The sequence below is a fragment of the Dermochelys coriacea genome, chromosome 9 (genome assembly GCF_009764565.3).
Source record: "Dermochelys coriacea isolate rDerCor1 chromosome 9, rDerCor1.pri.v4, whole genome shotgun sequence".
NCBI classification, from domain to species: Eukaryota; Metazoa; Chordata; order Testudines; family Dermochelyidae; genus Dermochelys; species Dermochelys coriacea.
The window spans coordinates 78,728,793-78,752,108 of NC_050076.1; the positions used below are offsets into that span (position 1 = coordinate 78,728,793).

Below are 23,316 nucleotides of genomic sequence, written 5' to 3' on the forward strand. Positions count from 1 at the left end.
GGTGATTTTAGGCGACATAATCAAAGCCTCATATAGCTACCTTGATGGTAAACAGTATGGCTGGGGGAGGGCACAGAAATATTAGTAGTCTGCTGACCAGCTAGGATTAGACTACTTGCAAAGCTATAGGGCATTGTGTATAGGTCTGGTCTCCCTCTTATTGTGGGTCCCTAAAATCATGTCAAGACTGGATCACACTGCGTTTTCATGACTGCTCCCATAGCAAGGGCAAAAAGTCAGGGCTCATGATAGGTTCATTGGAGTTGGCAACACTTTCAGGAGTGCTGTGTCCATGGGGTTGTAAAGCGCCTTCAGGCTGAGAAGCATGAGCAAATGCTGTAGTGGTGGATCAATCAATATCCACTTCTAACATTGCTTGCAACCTGTCCAATTCACAGAATTGGAACTTTGATGCAAGATATACTTAGATTTTTTTTCATATTTAATCTTTTTACTACAAAGCCAACTCCTTTGATCTGTTCATTTATACCAAGTGTTCTGGAGGTGGGGATTAAATGCAACAAGAGTGAAGTGATCTTGGTAAAGGCTAGCACGTTAAATGCTGTCTTGGTCCCTTGTTTACTCACTCTTTTTCACCCCATGAAATGCAAGTAAAAATTCATATTATCACCAATAAAAAGTAATGCTGCTGCTTTTTTTTTTTTTTTTTTTTTTTTTAAAGTCAGTCTGGCAGAAGTGTTCTTGGGGCTGCTTTTTATGAAGAGTTTGTAACCTTGTTGATTTATTACTGGATGTGATGTAAAAGTGTGAAGTAACTTTAGACAATACCTGACCAATAACACACTCCCCCTCAGTGAGTAGTTGACAGACTGAAAAAAAAATAACTATGAAAAGCAAAGGCAATGCAGATGAACTTTTGATCACTGGTGCCACAAAGGATTAACTTTGCAACACCACTATTGATGTGGATGATAGGCTTCCAGAAATAAAAAAAGTGTAACAAAAACTAAAAGTATAAACAGAACTTAAGCAAGCAACATGGTCTAGCAGAGTGAATTGAAGTCAGTTCTTAGGCCTAACCTTTGAGTTTCCTTGCTTGTATTTGACCCACAACTTTAGCATTGAGCACAGCAGTGGTATTTAAAAAAAATTATATATTTTAGGTAGCACAAGAAACAGCTCCTCCATAGCAGGGAGAGCTGGCAGGATAGACTGACACAGGAGGGTAATGCTCAAATGTAGGCAAGCAGCTCTTCCTAAACATCTACTCCTTGTGCATAGTCACTATTCTTATGAAAAGCAATTACAGCACATGCTGTTTTTCCAAAGCTAAATGTCTGTCATTTTACAACATATTTTGTTCGCATTATCAGAAGCAACTGGGTCACACACTGGCTGCTCACCACATTCTACTGAATCAAACTTTGTTTAGAGTGTTAAAGCCCAAGTTCCAAGTCCTTAAATGAGAAGGGGTCCCACTGACTTCCAAGGCCAAGGACTGCAGGACAGGGCCCTATTGTTGGGGGGCGGGCAGCCGGTTTTAAAAATCCCCCTGAATGTTAAATGCGCTTTAGCTGAGAAATTTCCTCCAAGCTGAATGCCGACACCAGGCTCAAGACAGGACTGCTTGGCTTCACATAGCAGCTCTCTGGCTTGTACGGTAGCCAAGGCGGCACCCTTGACTGGAGCCCAGAGAGGCCAGTGTACATGCAGTGAAATGGAAAACAGCTGCCATATGGTGAGTGCATGAGATATGTACATGCAGTCTCCACCTGCAACCAGGCCAGGAACCAAAAGGAGGAGGAGCAGCTGAAGCCCAGCCAGTACAGATGAGAGGTTTATAAATGAAGTCTCATGGCTACTTTAATTGGGGACACTCGGTACATTCGTTTGAGCAAACTTTCAGTTCCTACAGTCTTTGTCAGGATGCAGCATGGGCTGCTCCCCACACCCCTACTTCAGCATAAAGGGGAAAATCAAAACAGAGGCAGTGTTCTTCAGTGGACAAAAGCACTGGAGGACGACTCAGGAGAGGTGTTCTCTTCCCAGCTCTGCCACCAACCTGCTAAGTGACATGGGGAGGTGGGAGAAATCACTTCCCCTCTGTGCCTCAGTTTCCCTTTTGTGAAATGAGAATAGTGTAACTTATAGATCTTAGAGCATCTCCTTAGTTGAGAAGGGCTAAAAGCTATCATTACTAACAATATCTGCAGCAGACTTAAGAGTCTGTGGACTTGCAAAGCTGTGGCAGGATCATTGCTTCTCTATGAAGCCAGGGAGAAGAGTTGTTGCTCATAGCATGTTAGTGACAATGGCTTCCATGTCAGTCACTGTACTGGTTGGGTCCTGCTGCTCCAGTCGAGGTATATCCGAGGCCAAATGTTAACTTAACAGGAACAAGTCTTACACTGAAGCCTTTCCCCCGATTCCAAGAGAACTGCAAACAGAATAGAAGTCACAGATGGAAGAGAGCCATCCAACCATATCTTGTTTCCACCTCACTGGTGAAATCCTGACCCCACCACAGTCAACAGGAGTTTTGCTATTAACTTCCATAGAGCTAGGATCTCCTTGAGGAGAGAAGCAGGAATGTTTTCTCCAGTATATTCTGCAGTCCAGTTCAAGTTACATGAATAAATGGGTGTCTAACCCTTCCCTTGGAGGTTCCTGTCTGGAAGATTTTCCTAGTAGTCAGCCTAAATCTCCCTTTGTTTAATTCTATCCGGTTCCTCCTAGTTCTATCCCCTGTCCCCTCTCCCCCCATCTCCTCCCAACAGTCCCTTTCCCTTCTTGGTGTTTGACCTTTCTGATGCTTCCAGACAAGCGTCAGGTTTCCCCTCTTCATCATCACTGTCCAGGAAGCAAGAGTTCTTTCCAGTTTTCCTTTTAATCTCACTGGAGAATCCTGCTGAAATCAGAACTGAGACAACTCCCATGGCTATGCCAGAGATTGCAGGCCAATCTTAAATAAGCAAGGAGTCAGCTCTCTGGGGCAGGGATGGTCTCCTACAGAATTTGTGCAGCACCCAGTGCAACAGGCACCACATAACAGTTATTAACAAACAACAGCATTCAAAGTGTCCACTGATGGGTGTGGACCCCAGAGTACATCTCAGTGTTCTACTCTCAAAGGGGAAAACATTAGCTAATAACTTAGACTGGAGGAGAATTGACACAGGGACCATCTCATCTTCAACCAATCAGTGAAGGCTTTTCTCCTGGGATAGTTCCAGGGAAATCCCAGCCTGAGACACCCAGCACAGATCAGGTCAGTGAATGCTGTAGCTTGGGACATTTCCTGGGGAGCCCCTGCTGGGGAGAACCCTTTCCTTTGGGCCCTGGTGCTATCTATATTTGTAGGAACATAGTGTCATACTAGCTGTGGACCAATGATCTGGTGTCTCATCTGGCAGCAGCCTGTGATATTTTAGAAGATGTTTAAGACCACCCTTAAAGTGTTTGTCCTATTGCTGTACATGGCATGAGGGGGAAAAATTCTCATTTCCTGCACGGATAAGCTGAAGCATGAAGCTTGCTTACTCCTCCCTTAGCCAACCTGGTTGTTATTAATCAGAAAAAAAGGAAGGAAAAAAAAAAGCTCCTTTTACATCTCCAAAATGATAGGATTTGACACTCCAGCCTCCAGGAGTTCCTCAGACTGTGGGTGGAATATTTCCTTAGTTGAAACTAGGGCTGTCACGTAATTAAAAAAAAAATCATGTGATTAATCACACTGTTAAATAATAGAATACCATTTACTTTATTTTGGGATTTTTCTACATTTTCAAATATAGTGATTTCAATTATAACAGAATACAAAGTGTACAATGCTCACTTTATATTTTTGATTACAAATATTTACACTATAAAAATATTTTCATTTCACCTGATACAAGTACTGTAGTGCAATGTATAATTATGTACAAAAAATTGCATTCAAAAAACAAAGTAAAAACTTTAGAGCCGACACATCCACTCAGTCCTACTTCTTGTTCAGCCACTCACTCAGACAAACAAGTCTGTTTACATTTGCAGGAGATAATGCTGCCCGCTTCTTGTTCACAAGGTCACCTGAAAGCAAGAACAGGTGTTCGCATGGCACTGCTGTGGCTGGCGTAGCAAGATATTTACATGCCAGATGTGCTAAAAATTCATGTCTCTTCATGCTTCAGCCACCATTCCAGGGAACATACGTCCATGCGGATGATGGGTTCTACTCTATGAACATGCTTTGTTATTTTCATCATCTGAGTCAGATGCCACCAGCAGAAGGTTGATTTTCTGTTTTGGTGGTTCAGGTTCTGTAGTTTCCTCATGGGAGGGTTACTCTTAAGACTTCCGAAAGCATGCTCCACACCCCATCCCACTCATATTTTGGAAGCCACTTCAAATTCTTAAATCTTGGGTCAAGTGCTGTAGTGATCTCCCACTGGTACTTTGCATTTTGTCAAATCTGCAGTGAAAGTGTTCTTAAAATGAAGATGTGCTGGGTCATCAGCTGAGACTACTATGAAATATATGGCCGAATGCAGGTAAAGCAGAACAGGAGACATACAATTCTCCCCCAAGGAGTTCAGTCACAAATTTAATTAATGCATGGGGGGGGGGGGAAGAAAGGTTTGTGTGGGTTTTTTTAAAAACCCGCATCAGCAGCATGGAAGCACATCCTCTGGAGGTGGCTGAAGCATGAAGGGGCATGCGAATGCTTAGCATATCTGGCATGTAAATACCTTACAATGCTGGCTAGAAGAGTCCCATGCAAATACCTGTTCTCACTTTCAGGGGACATTGGAAATAAGAGGTGGGCAGCATTACATCCTGTAAATGTAAACAAACTTGTTTGTCTGAGTGATTGACTGAACAAGAAGTAGGACTGAGTGGACTTGTAGGCTCTAAAGTTTTAGGTTGTTTTGTTTGAGTTCAGTTATGTAACCAAAAAACCCAAAACAAAACATTTGTAAGTTGCACTTTCACAATAAAGAGATTGCACTACAGTACTTGTATGAGGTGAACTGAAAAATAGTCTTTTGTTTCTCATTTTTACAGTGCAAATATTTGTAATTGACATAATATAAACTTAGCAGTGTACACTTTGTATTCTGTGTTGTAATTGAAATCAATCTATTTGAAAATTCAGAAAACATCCAAAAACCTTTAACAAATTTCAATTGGTATTCTATTGTTTAATGCAATTAAAAAAACTGGTCAATTTTTTGAGTTAATTGCATGAACTGCGATTAAATCAACAGCCCTAGTTTGAACTTATCAGCCACTAACTTCATTTCAGTAACATCAGTTCTCTTATCACAGAGCTATAGGATTAGAAGGGACTGCAAGGGTCATTTAGTCCAGTGGTTTTCAAAGTTTGGGTTGCAACCCAGTACTGGGTCACAGAATGCAAGGTACTGGATTGCCTTGCTCAGCACCCAGGGACCCTGGCAGATGGCCAGTAAAAACTAGTCCCTACCTGTTCTGACACCACACTGTGCCCCGGAAACGGCCAGCAGCAGGTCCAGCTTGTAGGCGGGAGGTCATGGGGCTCCATGCGCTGCTCCCACCCTGAGCACTGGCTCCGCACTCCCATTGGCCGGTTCTACCTCCACCTAGAAGCCAGACCTGCTGGCTTCTTCTGGGGCAGTCTGCTGTACCAGGACAGGCAGGAAGCCAGAGCCCCTTCCTGCACCCCAAACCTCTCATCCCCAGCTCCACCCTAGAGCCTGCACCCCCAGCCCAGAGCCCTGACCTCCTCCCACACCCCAACCAACCATCTGCCCCAGCCCTAAGTCCCCTCCTACCCCCCAAACTCCTCATCCCCAGCTCAGTTGGGTCATGGGAATCAGTTTTCTTCAACTGAGTTGCCAGAAAGAAAAGTTTGAAAACCACTGATCTAGTCTAGCCAAGATGTAGGATATGTTGAGTCTAAACCATCCAAGACAGGTGGCTATCCAGACTCCTTTCAAAAAACATCCAGTTTAGGAGCTTCCATGTCTCCCTAGGCAGTCTGATCCATTGTCTTACTGTTAGGAAGTTTTTCTTGAGATTTAATTTAAATCTGCTATGCTGTAGTTTAAACCCACTGCCTCTTGTCCTGTGTCCATGGCAAGGGAGAACTTTTCTCCATCTTTTATTGCGTCAGCCTTTCAAGTATTTGGAGACAGATATGTCTCCCCTTAATCACCTCTTTTCCAAGATAAACATGCCAGTTCCTTCAGCCTTTGCTCTTATGATTTGCATTCCATCTCTGATCATCTTTGTCAGACCTCTGGATCCTTTTTATACATCGGTGACCAAAATTGGTCACATTACTCCAGCTGAGGCCTAACCAGCACCCAATATAATGGTACTATCACCTTGCATGACTTGCATGCTATGCCTCTGTTAATGGAAACAGAAATTGCATTTGCTTCCCCCCCCCACCCAGCAACAGTATTGCACTGTTGATTCATGTTGAGGTTAGAAGTTGCGGTGGATCACAGATTGTTGGCAGTCCTGCTGCCAAGCCAGCTATCCCCCTTCTGTATTTGTGCATTTGGTTTTTCTTCTTTAAGTATAGTGCCTTACATTTGTCTTTGTTGACTTTCATTGTCATCTATATTCCAGTTCTCCAATTTATTAAGATCCCTTGGAGGAATAGGATAAAATTTAAAAAAAAAAAGTGTTGGCTACTCCCCAGGACAGGAGCCCAACAATGGGCAAAGCTATGATGTCCCACTCTCTTATAATATATTATACCATGGCCAGTGTTAAAAAAAGCAAGTAGAATGTTGGGACAGAATTGGCTGCAGATGATTCCATGGAGCCCTCACATCAGGCCTTAATTTTCCACAGATTTCTCTTAGAGTTCATATCCCACAGCTGGCCTTTGCATTTTGGGGTTGGCTTAGCTCACCACCAGCTTCTTTGCTGTGGAAACTCAGCTGCTTGTGGATGGGGCTCTCCTATAGCTATCAATATTGAAAAGAAAATTCAAGGGACAATTTTCTATAAAAGCATGTAGTTTGGGAGACACTAGGTTGAAATGCAAGGGTGCAAAGTTGTGAGCGTTAGAGAAAATAACCCATAGGCTCCAGAGTAACCCATTACATTAGTGTACCCTGTCTGCTCAGAGGCCTGGCCTCCAGACTTAGAGATGTTGGGCAGCACCATAAATTCAATACAATTCACTAACTTAACAGGTGTGCGTCTGTTCCAGCTTATTCCACCTCTTTATTCCCGTCTTTTCCTTCCATTCTGTACATTTTCCTTCTTGTGCCTTGTTTCCATACCTACTTGGGTCTAAGTTCACCCCCCCCACCCCATCTGAAAAGCAGTACCTCCTCTCCTGTCCTCCCACTGTTGCTCCATTCTCCATTGAGCCCCCTGGTTGTCTCCCAGGTTATGTTGTCTCTCCCCTACTGCTGTTCTTTGCTCACCATTGTCTCAGTGGTATCACCCTGGCTCCCTTCTGCATTCCATTGTCTTCTCAACATCAAGTTGAGAACATGAGTTCTACTATCCTGGATGCAGTGCTTTATAAACATTAACTCATTAATGGGTTCAGTGCTGACCATGTCCTTGGTACTGTACACTACACAAAGGTAAATATATAGTCCCTGCCCTGCTGAGCTTGCAGTCTGACAGACAGATGTATGTGGGGAAATGGTCCCACTATTATGGGGAACTTTCCTAGCTTCTGCACAATCCTGGTAAAGTAGGCTAGCGAAAGGATCTGTGTCCTCACTCTCATTTCCTTGAGGCCTCCCTACCCTTGAGGGCTCCCCTTCCACTCTGACTGGCAGAGTCCTTGTAACCCCAACAAGGCTGGGCCCAGGATTCCTCGGGGGCTTGACCCCTACCCTGCTGTGGTCACCTGGCACAGGGGCTAGGGTGTCCCAACTCTGGGGCACTCTCTGCACTGGGCACTTCCCTGATCCACTGATCATTTCATACAATTTAAGGCAAATGCAAGTTGTTTAACAATTAAAAAACGAATAAGGAAAAATGGGAAAGGTTAAAGTAAAACACATCACCCTGCTCTGTGGCAGAGAACATTACAAACTGTGTCTGTGGACCATGAGGGCACTTCACAATCTGTTCCTTGTAGGTCCCAGGGCTCCTTCTCAGGCCTTGGCTGTGCTGCAGGGATGCTGCGGGTTGGACACTTGCAATGGTGGTGGCTACACACCACACCCTCTGGACTTTGGGTGGTGGGACCCTTCTTCCCAGCATCAGCCCCCCCATCAGGTTAAGATCTCCCTCCCAGTCTGGCCTGCAAGGAGCCTTGCCTGGGGGAGGGTGGGGTCTTTCTGAGCTGGGCCCTTTACCCAAGGTCCCCCCTTGGCTGGCCTCAGTTGCTCACCACACTTGGCTCTGTGGCTGCAGCTCTGCTCCCAGCACAGGATCTGCTCTCCTTGGGCTGTGTCTCTGGCTCCGTGGCTGCAGCTCTCAACCTTGACCAGCTTCCTGGTCTGCTTTTCTGGCCCCTCTGGCTGGCACAGCTCTGCTCCCCAGCTCAGCTTGGGCCCCTGCTTTCTCCTTAGCTTGGCCTCACTCTGTCTGACCCAGGCAATCCCAGCTCACATGGAGGACAGGACCCTCCCATCCCCCTTACTCCCTGATTAGCCTGCCCACCCTGTCATTCAGGCTGACCTAGAGCATTGGCCTCTCCCCATTGTTCCTGGGGACTGTCAATCTCAGGGTCCTGATTTCCCATTGACCCTTCCCCTTTTAGTACAGGGAGCTAGCTAACCAAAACACCCGCATTGAATGTTAGTAAGGAGGCAACAGTCCCCTCACACAGAACAGACTTTTTTTTGCAAGTTCTAATGAGATAAGTAATAATTAGCCCCCATCCAGGCCTGTATACATCACGCTGTCCCGCCAACTGGTCATTCAGGATAGCTTACCACCAGCTCAAGAACATGGACCAAGCTCAGCACTTCAGTTCTCCCCCTCCTTTCCCCCATTGTTGTTGATTGCACCAGCTTTCTCGCCATTGCTCAGGCTTGCAATCTCAGGGACATCTTGGACTCTTCTCCCCACTCAACCAGGAAGTAAATGCATTTCTGAATCACTCCACTAGCTCCCTCTTGATCATATTGAATTTAAACTTCTCTCCACCTTCAGAGCCCGCACAATTCAGCCACAGCCGCTATCTCACCTCCCACCTCTAATCTTGGTAACCCTAACCTTCTTTGCTCCACCAGCAATATCAGTCTTTAGACCTTAGTTTCCTTCACCATTGCCACCTTCATGCCTGCTCTCATCCTTCCCCTCCCTATCTTCATCTACTACCCCCCACCCTCGCCTCATTCAGTCCCTCCGAAAGACTCACTTCTTCTGTAATGCTCAAAGAAAAGAATTAAAGGTTTAAAAAAAAAAAAAGTGATCTGCGGGCAATTGTCCTTTCCATGACCCTCCCAGCATATGGTATCAGTCTGTCTCAAGGATAGGAACTGTCTTGTATGGTGGTGAGCATGTTGCTGGAGCTTAAATATAATAAGTGTTTTACATAAATACAGATTTGACTGTTTCAGATCCAGGGAAGCATTTGCTAATGTGAACTTCTGTTTTGACTCACTGAGAGCATGTGCAGGTTATGTGGGGTCCCCAAGGGGATCCTACAGCCCTGCTACACCATGCCCATTGGTGCCCTTAGGATGTGGGCCTCCTACACCAGACAAAGTGGTGGGTGAGCAGGTCTTGGGTTAAATACAAGAAGGGATTTCAGAGTCCAAGCTGGGGGACTCCCTGACCTGAGGCACTGAGATGCAGCTGTGCTTGGGCTAGCATTGCTAAGAAGAGTGTGATCTGAGCAGAAGCCAGGACAGAATACTTAGGGCAGCTGTTATGTCCCCAATGTGCATTTTGTTTGATTTCCTTTGTTGGTTTGGAATTTACAGCCTGATAAGCTGCAGGAAAGAAAGGCAGCCAGAGACTTTCATGGTGTGTGTTGTTTCTGATTGAAGAGGAATAAGAGGGGAACCCCAGAGAGGGTTTTTATTGTTTAACCTGGGCCACCTGTGAAGTCTCTTTCCAGCTGCTCCAGCTCTGGCCCTGCCACACTCATTGTGCTGTGTAACTTGTATCATACTATGTCTATTAATGACATGGAGCTTGGATCTAGCTGAAATTTGGACCAGTGACATCTGGACAACAGAAAAATTGATTGAATCAACATGATCATTGTGCAAAAACCCCTCTCTGGAATTAAACTCTGACCACTTTCCACTCCATCACGTCTAATAAGTAGAGTTTATAGATGAGGAAACTTGGCCAAGTCACTTAACCTCAGCAGCCTTGAGCTAGAATGGCAGCACTGGGACAAGACCACAGAAATCCCTAGCTCAGTCCAGATGAGCATGATGTTGCCACATGTTACTGAGCTGCCTCCTTGAGGCCACAGGCCACATTAGCTACTCAAAGAACATCTCAGCTGCCAGGAGGGAAACGGGAGTTCGCTCCAGCATCAGCAGTTGTTCCTGCTCCTCACAGCTGGGAAGTCATGATCTAGGTTTCTGGATAATTCACAAATGACAGACCCGCTGCAACAGGAATGGGTTAAAATCACTGGGTTTTCATGGCTCTCTCAGCTAGGAAAAAGCAGGAGACTTCTCCCCTGCAAACCAGAGATTGATCTTGCCAGCTACAGAATCCTAGTTTCAGGCAGCAGGCCCTGCCAGTGTTTCCCCTCTACCAGGCTACAGGAGAGATATTTGTACTCCTCCTTACCATACGCTTATCCAATGTGTATTTCAGCAGTCATCTGGCTGTTCAGCCTAACAAGGTCTTCAAGTTTCACACTAGTCTTGGTCTTTCATTAAAAGTTAGCATGTCTAAACAAGATCTGTTTATTCAACTCCCCCCTCCTACCTTTTGGTGGTTCAGAAAAAAAAATTGAATCTAGACATGCATCATTGCTGGCTTTGCAAACATATTTCAGCCTCCTCAGCCCATTTCTAGTTTTTAATTGTGAAACTATGTTTAGTGTCATCAGCAAATGCCACCAACTTTAGGGTAACTCAATACATCAATGATCTAGAGGAGGAACTAACTAATATACAGAGCCTGGGGTTTTCGCTATTAACTCTCTGTGCTCTAAGTAGTAACGAGCCACAACATTTCTTTATTTCCTATCACACAATCAGTTCTTAATCCACAACAGTACTTTGTCCCAGGGTTATTTATTTTCCTCAATGACCTTTTAAGGGACTTTGTGTTCTGAGTTAGTACTTAAAGCTTTTGGGAATAACTATTTGTAGAAGAAAATATAAATACAGGGCTTGGCACATTTAAGAAAAAAATATTTAATTGTGGAGTAAACAGAGCTAGAGAGCATTGATTTATTTGTCTGCCCTGAAAGAGGGCACCTCCAGCACTGCCACCTATAAATATCATGAAAAATATTGACTAAGTATTGGCTTAAGTGGGCAAGTACCAGCCCCCTGTGACTAATCCATCTTTATATTAGGCCTTCATCCTCACAGCACTGAGCTTTCACCTTCTGAATTACAGCTGGTCAAAGAAGGAAAAGCCAAATTTACCAAATACAGTTATGAATGCCAACTTCACTCTGCCGCTATTCACAATGGAGCCCTGATCTCAACTGGGACCTTTAGACATCCATCATACAAAGAGTTAATAGCTAATTGGTCAGTAATCGGGTGACCACAGGGTATTTGTGAAAGCATTCCTAGAAGTTTCACACATTTTAGCACCAGAGGTGATTTTTCTTGTCATTTGTACCAAGAATTGCTCATTATTCAGGATTTGTTGTTTATTGAAAAAAAAAAAAGTTTCATTCATCCAAAGAGTAGCAGTATTGTCATGTGACATAAGTAAGCCATCAGCCACCCAATAAGTAGCAGCAAATAGAGTAAAGAGCTTGTTTTAAAAAAACACCACACGCAGACATCAAAACCCATGAACTGAAAGTTGTTGGTTCAAATATTGGCAAAATGTTATTAACTATTTAGGGGCAGATGCTTAGGTGGTATAAATTGGCATAGATCCATCAACTTCAATGGAGCTACACTGATTGACATCAGGAGAGAATCTGGGCCTCATATTGCAGGAGTGCCCAGAGGCCCAGGCTAGGGCCTATTATGCTTGGTGCTCTACAAACACAGTCCCTGCCCCGAGGATCCTACAGTTTAAGACTTTTGCAGTTGCTTAGTGTGGGACTACTCACAGTGTGTAAAAACTGACTGGGATTCAGGAAGTAAATTCAGTAGAATTTGTGTCCTTAACTCCCTTAGACTCTTCTGAAAAAGAAGAGAAAAAAACACCACAACACTTCATCCATTGACTTCAGGAGAACTTCTCTGTACATTCACTTACACACGTATAGGTCTTTGTGGCACCAGGGCCCAAGACAACAAGAAACATACCAAGGGTGGAGGAAAAATACCCAATGTTAGACAGCCAAAACACACATGTACACATTTGCTTGTCTGTCATTATGACCAGGAAGACTAAAAGTCAATTATACACCATTGGCACTCAACCTAGCCATCACTAAGTGGTTTATAAGAACCAAAGCAAGGAGACACAATCAACCTGAAATCTAGTTGCTACAAACAAACCAGGTTAGAAGTTGTTTCAGATTGTCAGTAAGTGACCTCCTCAGAGGCACCCCCTTGTGGTCTCATGGCAGCCATGAAGATAACCCCTCACATCAGTTTGCCCGAGTTCTTCAATTGAGCTTAAAAAGAAAAGCTTTTTCAATCCCAATAACAACAGCCCTACTTAGGGTCTGGTTTATTAACTTAAAACTCAAATCTAAATACAAGAATCTTCCTTTCAGTTTGGTACAGCCCAAACTGCCCTGGTCTGGTTAGACTCCTTATTTTAGCAGGCTAATCCCAGCTGGAATAACTCCCTTAGTCTCAAGATCTTTGCTAGAGCTGCCTTTCTCACTCTTTATAGTCTCTTGAGCTTCCCTCACCTTGCTGCAGCTTCCTGCTGCCCTTTGGAGGGGAAACTGCTGATCTCTGTCAGGTGTGCCTCTACAATACGCCCAGGCCTTCAGCCCACAAAGGGGCAAACCACCTATGACACAGAAACGCACCTGACTTTGTATCCCCTCTGCCACATTTTGTAGGTTTACAATTGCAGTTTCTTTCTTTTTATCCTTTCCCTTGTTGCTGTGAAATGCACTCACACAACCAACTAGGGAAAACCAATTAACTGAGCATATAGGGGGGACAGTGAAACCAACACTACACAATGTGCTGCCAAATGTACTGAACCAATAAAATAGAGAAAAGTATTTTCCTCATCTAACCTGCTAGCCATAGTGCTCTTAGTTGGAACAGTAATAAGTAAAAATTTTCGGACAGAATGTGGTTTTAAAGTTGATGGTGTCCCTCTAGAATACCAAAGTTGTTTGCAAAAATCAGGATAAATTTATGAATGATTCCCAAACACAAAAAAGGTCTAAATTTGCTCTAAATATTTTTGTAATGAGTAATCTAAACAGCTCTATTCCTTATATAGAGACCCCACCACATTAAGTAATGTCCATCTTCTGGGTCTGCAAATGTGATTTTTGTATAATCTTTGCTTGTCTTTTACACTGCAAGCTCCTTGGGGCAGGATCTGTATCTTGTAAGGTGTTGAACACACTGATACTTAGAAAGAAAAGGAGTACTTGTGGCACCTTAGAGACTAACAAATTTATTAGAGCATAAGCTTTCGTGAGCTACAGCTCACTTTACGAAAGCTTATGCTCTAATAAATTTGTTAGTCTCTAAGGTGCCACAAGTACTCCTTTTCTTTTTGCGAATACAGACTAACACGGCTGCTACTCTGAAAACTGATACTTAGCAAATACTTAATATTGAATGATCTATATCACTTCCTGCAACACCTGCCTTTTTCTTAGTCAAGTATTAACCAGGCCCAACTCCACTCAGCTTGTGCTGCCTGAGGAGGGATAGTTGCAGCTGATTTATTAAGAAACAGTGACTTGTAGGTACCCACTTCTATTCAAGCAAACCAGCAAGTGGTCAAGCACTCACCATAAAGCGCTGGACTTTTAAACCATTCCATCTCTTCCTGTGCCCAGGAGGGCTGGAAAGGCTGGAAGGAAAAACAGGAGAGACAGATCTTGGAGCTGGAATTTACCTGTGAACCTACTGCAAGAGAAGAGCGTTTGCTACAGAGTCTATACAAGCTAGAGCAGTGGTTCTCAACTGTGGTCCACCGCTTGTTCAGGGAAAGCCCCTGGTGCATTGGGCTGGTTTGTTTACTTGCCACATTCGGCCGATTGTGGCTCCCACTGGCCGCAGTTCACTGATCCAGGCCAATGGGGGCTGCAGAAAGCAGCGCGGGCTGAGGGACGTGCTGGCCACCTTTCCCGTAGCCCCCATTGGTCTGGAGCGGTGAACTGCGGCCAGTGGGAGCTGCGATCGGCCGAACCTGCAGATGCGGCAGGTAAACAAACCAGCCCAGTGCGCCAGGGGCTTTCCCTGAACAAGCAGTGGACCACAGTTGAGAACCACTGAGCTAGAGGCTCCTACGTCTCATTGTTCTGTTGAGAACATTTGCTAGCATGCACCTTTCTCCTTTGCGAGTTACACTGGAATCCTATTCTACAGTTCAGGGCTCTGTTCTTCAGAGAAGGTGCCTCTTGGGCTAAACAATTGGATCGGGTCCCTGAACCTGACATAGGGTTTGTCAATACAGGTGTGTGTGTGTGTGTGTGCTGAACCGGATTGATTTGATGTATGTTATTTAACTTACAGAACGTAAGCCATGATAATAGCATGCACACACGCTGGACACTTGTTCCTTCTTTCAGTTCACATCATTGTGTACAGATAGCAGTGTCTTGCTGTGGGCTAAGCATGTGGCATTTCTCAGAGGGTATCCCTTGGTCCTTTGCCGCTAAGCAGTGGGCATTCAAGGATTTTCTGCATTGGAGGAAGCCAGATAGGTTCAAAACTTTTTAAAAATCCCATGATGCCACTGTCTTTGCCCATGCCGAACACTTAATTTTCTCAATTTGTGAATGGCTCTGGGGATCAGGTGAGAGATGGGCATCCAGATGCCTAAAGTGAGGCTACAGAGTGCATGCCCAGAGGCAAAAACTTAGAGGCGCTGTGAATTTAGGCACCTACTGGGTTAGGTGACAGTGGAGTGGGAGTTTGTGAATCACCATGGTGCCTAACTGTGGGATTTAGGAGCCAAAGTACCTTCATGGTTCACTTCTGAGGTACCCATGGCTGACAGCAGTTCAAAATTGGTCAGGGCTCTCTGGGAGTTAGTTCCTCCCACTAGCTGTTAGTTGAGTTGCCTGGGGGGACTCTCCCTGCCTCTGTTGCTTTTGTGACCAGACAAGAAGAAAATTAAACAAACAAAAATAGAAGGAATAAAGCGAAACTCCTAACTGCTTTTCTCTGCTGCTGCTGCCCCCTTCATCCACCAGACTTTTAACCCCACTACCTCTCCTAAACAGTTGACTTTTACCCTCTGAATGTAGTGAAATGGACCGTTTTCACAGAATTCATCAGATTTGGTTCCCTTTAATGGAATATCAGTTTGCACATTTCACTGGAAATTTTACAGGTTTTGCTAAGGGTCAAATCTGCTGCAGCAAAAATGGAGTGGCTATTTCGGAGTGATAAACCAGCCAATAAAAACCCCAATGTCAATGAAATCATTGGGGTTCCCTAACAGTTGCATTTGTGATATTTATTGAGTTGTATAGTCCTTCTTGGAGGAAATTCCTGGTGGGAGATGTGCCTCCACAGATGGAAGAGTCTCTGAAGAATTTTGTGCCAATAGAGCTGGAATTGTATTGTTTTCTGGCATTACGTTTTCCGTGGCTTATCGTGAAAGACAGAAAGATATTAATTAGAGAAAGGGCCAAAAGATTTCCTGCTGGAAGACTGGTTGGGCCAGGGATAGTGAATGAGACTTAGAGCCTTTCACCAATTCCAGTGCAACCCCCAAATAATTAGTCTCTGATGTCTGTTTAATGGTCATTTTGTGAAATGTGTTTGGTGGGTCTCAGGCCAGTTCCTCATGGGCAGGTATCCAGGTCACAAAAGCCACCATCACCACAACTGGCACTAATTGGCCTGCTTTCTGGCATTCTCTGCAGTGATGTCAAGGGTTGAGTGGGTCATGGAGTCCAAGTTACTCTCACACCCCTAGAGGGGATCCTCTCCTCCAGGTCAGGCTGAAGGATGTTGACAGAAGCCACCATGTGGAGGAAGTTTGTCCCCCCCACTGCCTGTGCTTTATGTATTCTGTGGATACGGAAACATTCCATCCTCCACAGCTGTCAGTGCAGCACCTTTCGCCTGTGTTCAAGTCAACACAAGAAAAACTAAAGCAACAACCAACCCTGAGTTGTGTCCTTTTAGGGGAGGCCCTCTGGAGTTCCCTGCTTCTGCCTTCCCCACTTTGGGTCTATATCATTCTCTCTGGAGTCCCTCAACCCAGGGAGGGACGGGGAAAAATATGTCTCAAAAATTCCTCTTACCCCGCCTCACAAAAACGTTGTCTGCAGAGTCCTGCTCTCGTCCCCTGCTGATCTGGAGTAAAACAAGGGAAGTCACAATCATTTGCAGGAAGCATTTTCCTCTGGTGACAAAAGCCATTTCCAGTAAGGATTAATGTTCCTTCTTGTTGCATATTTCCTCAGTCCAGGAAAACATGTATAACCGAAGAACCCACCAAATGAGATATGTGGTACTTGAGCCTCCAAAATCTTTATGACCAGGGTCCTTTTATGCAGGATTTTTGCTGCAGCCACAGATTTTCCAATCGGATTTTGCTGCATTTTCCTTTAATTCTCCTTTTTTCACTCTTTTTATCATTAAAAAAACTGAACATAAAACACGACAAAACTTTCACTGAAAAGCACTCTGCAATATTGCCTAAAAGCGAATAGTCTCTGAGCAGCACGTAGCCCAAAGTTATATTTTCAAATACAGTGTGGTATTCATTGCAGCATTTGAACAGCCCTTTCCAAAGTTAACTCTCTTTATGCACAGTAATAGCTTGAATTTTCAGACCTGTCGAATAACCACAACCTTGGCTGAAGGCAATGAGATCTGCATGTGCTCAGAACCTTTGCAAATGAGGTCATAACTCACTAATCACCACAACAACTGATGAGTTAGGTAGCACCTTCTTTTTGCAAATGGCCAACTCTAATGCTACTTTTCAAATATATCTTGTCAAACTTGTAAAACTGATGTTATTTGATGATATAAATAATCATAGTAAATATTTGACAATCTAGCAAATTACCTGATATATTTCTTATTATCACTACCTTGACCCCTACATATTATTCTTTCTAAGTTCCCAGGCCAAGCCAATCACCATAATATCTGAGTACTCGGTTACATACGGACCTATTTCTAAGTGTTTAGACTTCAGTGGTGTCAATTTTTCATTTAAGCCCCCAACCCACTAATTTCTTTAGTATTTTAATCTGTTTATCTATTAAAGCTCTTATTCCACAAAGCACATGTTAAACTCAACAGAGGTGGATGTTAAACAAGTGCTTAAGTGCTTTGCTGAACTGATGCCTAAGACATATACTGAAAATGCCCAGGTAGATGGCCACTGGGGATTAATAAGACAGGGACTTTTCAGTTTGGAAAAGAGTCGATTAAGGGGGGGATATGATACAGGTCTATAAAATCATGACTGGTGTGGAGAAAGTAAATAAGGAAGTGTTATTTACCCCTTCTCATAACACAAGAACTAGGGGTCACCAAATGAAATTAGTAGGCAGCAGGTTTAAAACAAAAAAAAGGAAGTATTTCTTCACACAGCACATAGTCAACCTGTGGAACTCTTTGCCAGAGGATGTTGTGAAGGCCAAGACTATAACAGGGTTCAAAAAAGAACTAGATAAATTCATGGAGGATAGGTCCATCAATGGCTATTAGCCAGGATGTGCAGGTATGGTGTATCTAGAGCCTCTGTAATTGCCAGAAGCTGGGAATTGGTGACAGGGGATGGATCACTTAGAATCATAGAATATCAGGGTTGGAAGGGACCTCAGGAGATCATCTAGTCCAACCCCCTGCTCAAAACAGGCACAATCCCCAATTTTTGCCCCAGATCCCTAAATGGCCCTCTCAAGGATTGAACTCACAACCCTGGGTTTAGCAGGCCAATGCTCAAACCACTGAGCTATCCCTCCCCCCCTTTGATGGTTACCTGTTCTGTTCATTCCCTCTGAAGCACCTGGCATTGGTCACTATCAGAAGACAGGATACTGGGCTAGATGGACCTTTGGTCTGTCCCAGTATGGCCTTTCTTATATTCTTATATACAAAGTTCCCTCTTTATATTGCTCCCCTGATATACGTCTCCTCTGTTTTGGTTACTCACACCTCTGAATTCCTCTGTGATAGTTACACACAGATAGGGTCTGACTTTTCTATAGGCTTTATCCTAAAGGATGCCAACATGCTTTTAAAATTATGCACACAGGAAATATACACATCTCTGCCACTCCCTACCTGTGGCTTATTGAGTAACCTCACCAACAATGCCTGTCAGTTTGTCCTCTTCCCCCACAAATGTCTTTGTGCTTTCTTCCACTCTGCTCCTTACATATAGAACACAATCCCCACACTGATCCATAAAGCCACTACCTTTTCCTTCCTCAAGATCCGTTTTGTCTGTGACACCTATGGAAAACTGCCATCTGAAAATGCCCAGGTAGATGGCCAGTGGGGATTGCTGATATCTGTTTTATTTGTTTGTTTTAAAGTCAAATTGTGACTGTAGCTAGTCTATGCAGCCACGTATCCCTATCACTATCACCCTGCTCCTTCCTCCCTTATTCCTTCCTTTTGTTTTTTTACACTCCTTCCATGACCGTATCTTAGATTCTGAGCTTTCTGGTGGCAGAGATCATCTTTCTACAGGTCTGTAGAGTGCCTGTTCCTGACTAGGGACTTGGAAGCTACTGCAATACAAATAATAAATGGCAATAATGCAGTCATTTTCCAGTGGAATATGACAACAATTTAACAGAGCAGAGCAGCAATATAAAACAATTCAGTGTAAGCAGAACACCATATACCTTTGAAACTGCAGGAGGAATTTAGGTAGGCAGAATGTAATTACCCAAATTGGAATTTTCCCAGGACACCAGAGCTAACATCTTTCCAAAAAGGTTCATTACAAAAACTGTCAGGAAGTGATCAGAATCTCAATTTTACATCATCTGACAGATGGTACCTGCAGCAGCAACTCCATACTCCAGCACCATACTAAGGTGTTAGTTCAGTGCTTCCTTGGGGGGAAGAGCACCACTTAATGCATCGCGAGTACCTTTACTGCAGCTCTGAGTTTTTCTTCGAGGTCTCCCATAAAAGTGTTGACCAAGAGCAACCCTGGTCAGTTTGTGAGTGCTGACCCAATTGCTTTGTGAGCTGATCTAGAAGCAAAGCCTTTGCTATAACACACAGACACTATCTCACCCACAAGAAATTGTTTTGAGAAAAGGTTTCAGGGATAATTAACAAGACAGTTACATTTCCTGGGCATAGCAGCCAAACAGAGAGTGCACAGATGAAGTCAGGAAATCTCATCAGAGTCACTCAAGGGTTGTTGAACATGCTGAAGTTCAAAGAGCCATGTCATGGGGATTAAGCCTTTATGTCATTTCCATGAGAAATGATTGAAGAGTTTTATGTAATTTACAAGGAATCTGGATGGACATTGGAATACATTAAAACCATAGTTGACTAGAGTGGGCTGGGAGGTTTGTTCCAACTGGTGCTGGAGAAGGCAACTCTTATGCTTCTTGAACAGGAAGTGATCACCTGCCGCCTTGGGAATAAATTCTTCGCCACAAGAGCTACAGCATTGCACAATTAGCTAAGTGCATTGTGGGTATTTTTGCCTTCCTTTGAAATACTGGGCATACATGTCACTATCAAGGGCAGGATAAGGGCCTACATGGATTAATGTGCCCAGGTACAAAAATGTATTTGGTTATGGTTATTTCTCTGTATTATAGCAGCACTCACACTGTTCAAGGCACTGTCCACACACACACACTGGTAGGCCCAGCCCCTAGAGCTCTCAGTCTTTCGTCTACACAAGGCAAGTAAAATTCCCCCAGTGCCTGTCTATTTACTGCCTGGGCCACTCCGCTCCAGCCCTGCATCCAGCCTCAGAGTCCAGGGGGAAGTAAGTTCACTTTTCTTACCCTGCCCGGATCATCACCCCGCATGGGCCTTAGAAGTAGCCCCACTGCTGTCTCTCTTCTCCCACCATCACCACCTGATAGAGCTAGCTCACCATGAGTCAGTGAGGAGAACTGACAGAACTAAGATGCCCCCATCCCAACCCCAAGGTTGGGTGTGTGCTGATGGGTAACAGCGACCCAGGGGTCTGCTAGGAATGTAATCTGAGGCAACTAGAGCTGCCTTTGAGTGACTTGTCTGGGGTGGGGAGGGATTGTGGAGTGGCTGTAAATTCAAATGGAAAATGCATGCTGCCCATCACACTGACTCTGCACTGCGCTGCAGGAGGATGGAGGGCTTAGCACGAGCACTCCAGGGCCTCTTCTAGCAAGGGGAGGGGAATCATTCGTTCCCCTCCAACTTTTGGGGAAATGGGGGAAATGATTCTCACGAAAGCTTATGCTCTAATAAATTTGTTAGTCTCTAAGGTGCCACAAGTACTCCTTTTCTTTGTGCAGAAATAGATGGTTAAGAGTAAACAGTTCAGAGAGGTTCAAGGGCCTCCCTCTGCTAACTCCTAACTCCCTGATCTACCAGCCACTTTCCTCGGGACACAAGTATGCAGGGACCAGGGTTGGCAAACGTCTGATTCTTCCCTTTCTCCGACTAGCTCTCTGGAGATCTGCCTCCCTGGCAAAGGACAATCCGAGAGAGCTGGGGGGAGGGAAGAGCCATTGTTCTCTTGGGTCACATCAGGTCGCCACTTCGTTTCAAACATCTTCGCCTAATTATCCACCGAGAGCGCACCCCGCCCCCGCACACTGCGCAGGAGCGACACTGATTTACAACAGGCCGGAGGAAGCAGCAGCCAATGGGCTCCCACACCTGTTCCGTGCGCGAGTTCCAGTCACTCGCCCAAAGCCTGGGTGCGTGCAGGGGGGAACGCATTTCCACAGGCTTTGCTCCACTGATTTCCCGTCCAAAACGGGCATTTCTATGGGACTGAACTTGTGCAGCACCCGGATTCGCTTGACCAGAGGAATCTTCTCTGTGGTGGCACCCCCCAGGCTATCTGCCCCTTCCAGCCTCCTTGGTGGGATTAGGGTTGGAAAGCCCAGGTAGCCCAGGGGAATGCCACTGGCTTTCAGACCAGGAAGAAAGGAATCTGAGGACCCAAGGAAATGCCTTCTGCCAGGCTGTGCTGGGTGAGAGGAAAGAGAGCATGGGGGACCCACCAATGCTCGAGTCATAACCTCAGCGGGCTTTTTTTTTTTTTTTTTTTTACCAGACTGAACGGTTTCATTCCCTTTTCCTCCTCCTCCTCTTCCTCCTGCTGCTGTGACTTTTGCCTGTATATTATCACACTGCAGGGCTGCAGGGCTCCAGCACATCCAAAGAGGCCATATCAGCATTAACCAATTCTTGTGAAAGCAAAAAAGTCCAACCAGCCAACAGACAGAACAAAGGAGCAACGAGGGAGATGGGGGAGGGGAGACTGGGACCCAGGAAAATGGTGTGATTTGCCTTAAGCTACTTTTCTTCTAGTGTGGTTTGGCAGAGGCTCGGAGGCCCCCTGTGCTTCCCCCTCCTACCTTGCAGTCTCTTATGCAGGATCTAACTGAATACTCTTCTGATTGCAAGTATTTCTCCAGCAAGAGGTCAAACTCCTCATATTTTTCCTGAGCGTGTTGGTCCAGCCTCTGATAAGCCTGGACACAGCTGCTACACGCCTTTCCGTCCAGAGCACCGGCTGCAGCAGCCACGAAATCCACCATCAGGTTGTCCAAACTGCAATCCAAGCTGTCTGGGCCGGCCATGCCCAGCAGCAGGTCCCAGATCGTGTAAGTATCACAAAAAGAGAGGTTGAAGTTCCTAAAATAAGCCTTCAAGAAGTTTATTTTGGAGGAGGAAGAGGAAAAAAAAGAGGCTGATGGAGAGGAGGAGGAGGAGGAGGAGGAGGGGGGTGGCCTTAAGGGCACAGAAGGGAAAGAGCCCAAGAGTCGCTGCAAGGAATACAATTTGGTGCAAGCTGAGTCCAGATCGAAATGACCCCGGGCACCAGTGCAATATGGGATCGGAGCAGCAAATTTGGTCAAATTGCTTAAAAAAATCTCACACCTCCCCTCCTGTGACTGTTGATCCCCTGTCAGTAGGAAATGTGGCTGGAAGGCGCGCTGGCTTGCGTCCCCCCAAGGCGTCTGCATGGCTAAGCTCCTATCCTTGGATCTGAGCTTGGCTCCAGCACAGAGCCACAGATGATCAGAGAGGAGGACAGTGAAAAATAGAAGGGATGCCAGAGACATTCGCCATTTCTGTGCCCTCTCGGAATCAGCGCAGGGTTTGTCGTTTTGTCTTGGTGCACAACAAATTTTTAACACAGCGTCATCTTCTCTTGGATACATCCAAGCCCCCCTGATCATATTTTAGGGGCTGAGTGGGGGGGCTACTGCGGTCTCCGGTGCGGTTCTCTTTGCTCCTCTCCTCTTATAGACTCCCCCCAACAATGTCACCTACCTCCTCTGAAGCATGGTGTGATGATGGGCATCATTCTCATGGCTAGAAACAAGGAAGTGCCTTCCCCTCCTCCACCACCTCCTCCTGGGCTGCTAAATGCTACCACCAGCCATTGCATGTTGCTGCGGGAGGAAAAATCAGCGCCACGGTCCTCAACATGTCCAGGCTGCCGTTCGCCGATGCCAGTCCATACAGCGAGCCGCTCAGCCCAGAGCGGAGCCAGGCAGAAGCATACTCCTTCTCCCCACGGTCAGCGCTTGGCCCTGCTCATCCTCATCGTGCCGGGGCGCCTCGCCTCTCCCCTGCCTGCCTCGCCTCTCCCCTGCACGCCCAGTCACTCGGCTTTCCTCTTTCTTTTTTGGTGGGCAACGTTTTTCCCGTTCCTGATCATCCTGGATCGGTGTCTCCTGTTTTCCATCCCCCCTCAATCTGTCGCCATCTTCAGCTGCACAGAGAACACCTTGAGAAATTGATCGGGGGGAGGGAGGGGAGACGCGGGGGGGAGGGGGAGGGACGGGAGACGCGCGCGCGGGGGGGGGGGGAAGGGAGAGCGGAGGGGAGGCGCGTGCGCGCTCCTCGTCCCCTCTTCGTCTACCCGGCCATTTGTTTTGTGCCTCCCCTCCCCCCAAGGCCAGCCTCTCCATTCACTCCAGGGAGCCGTTCATTCATGGGAGCCGCTCCTGCCAGC

General features: G+C 45.5%; 1 protein-coding gene across 1 annotated transcript in view; it reads right to left on the reverse strand.

Annotated features, from left to right (window-relative positions):
- NALF2 (NALCN channel auxiliary factor 2) overlaps window positions 1-23,097 on the reverse strand; it is an 83,047-nt gene extending 59,950 nt beyond the window's left edge. Inside the window, exon 1 of the mRNA XM_038415154.2 lies at window positions 21,707-23,097. Coding sequence (XP_038271082.1) covers window positions 21,707-22,534 — 828 coding nt within the window. The 5' untranslated portion in view covers window positions 22,535-23,097. The remainder of the gene's footprint in view (window positions 1-21,706) is intronic.
- Window positions 23,098-23,316: the final 219 nt, after the last annotated feature.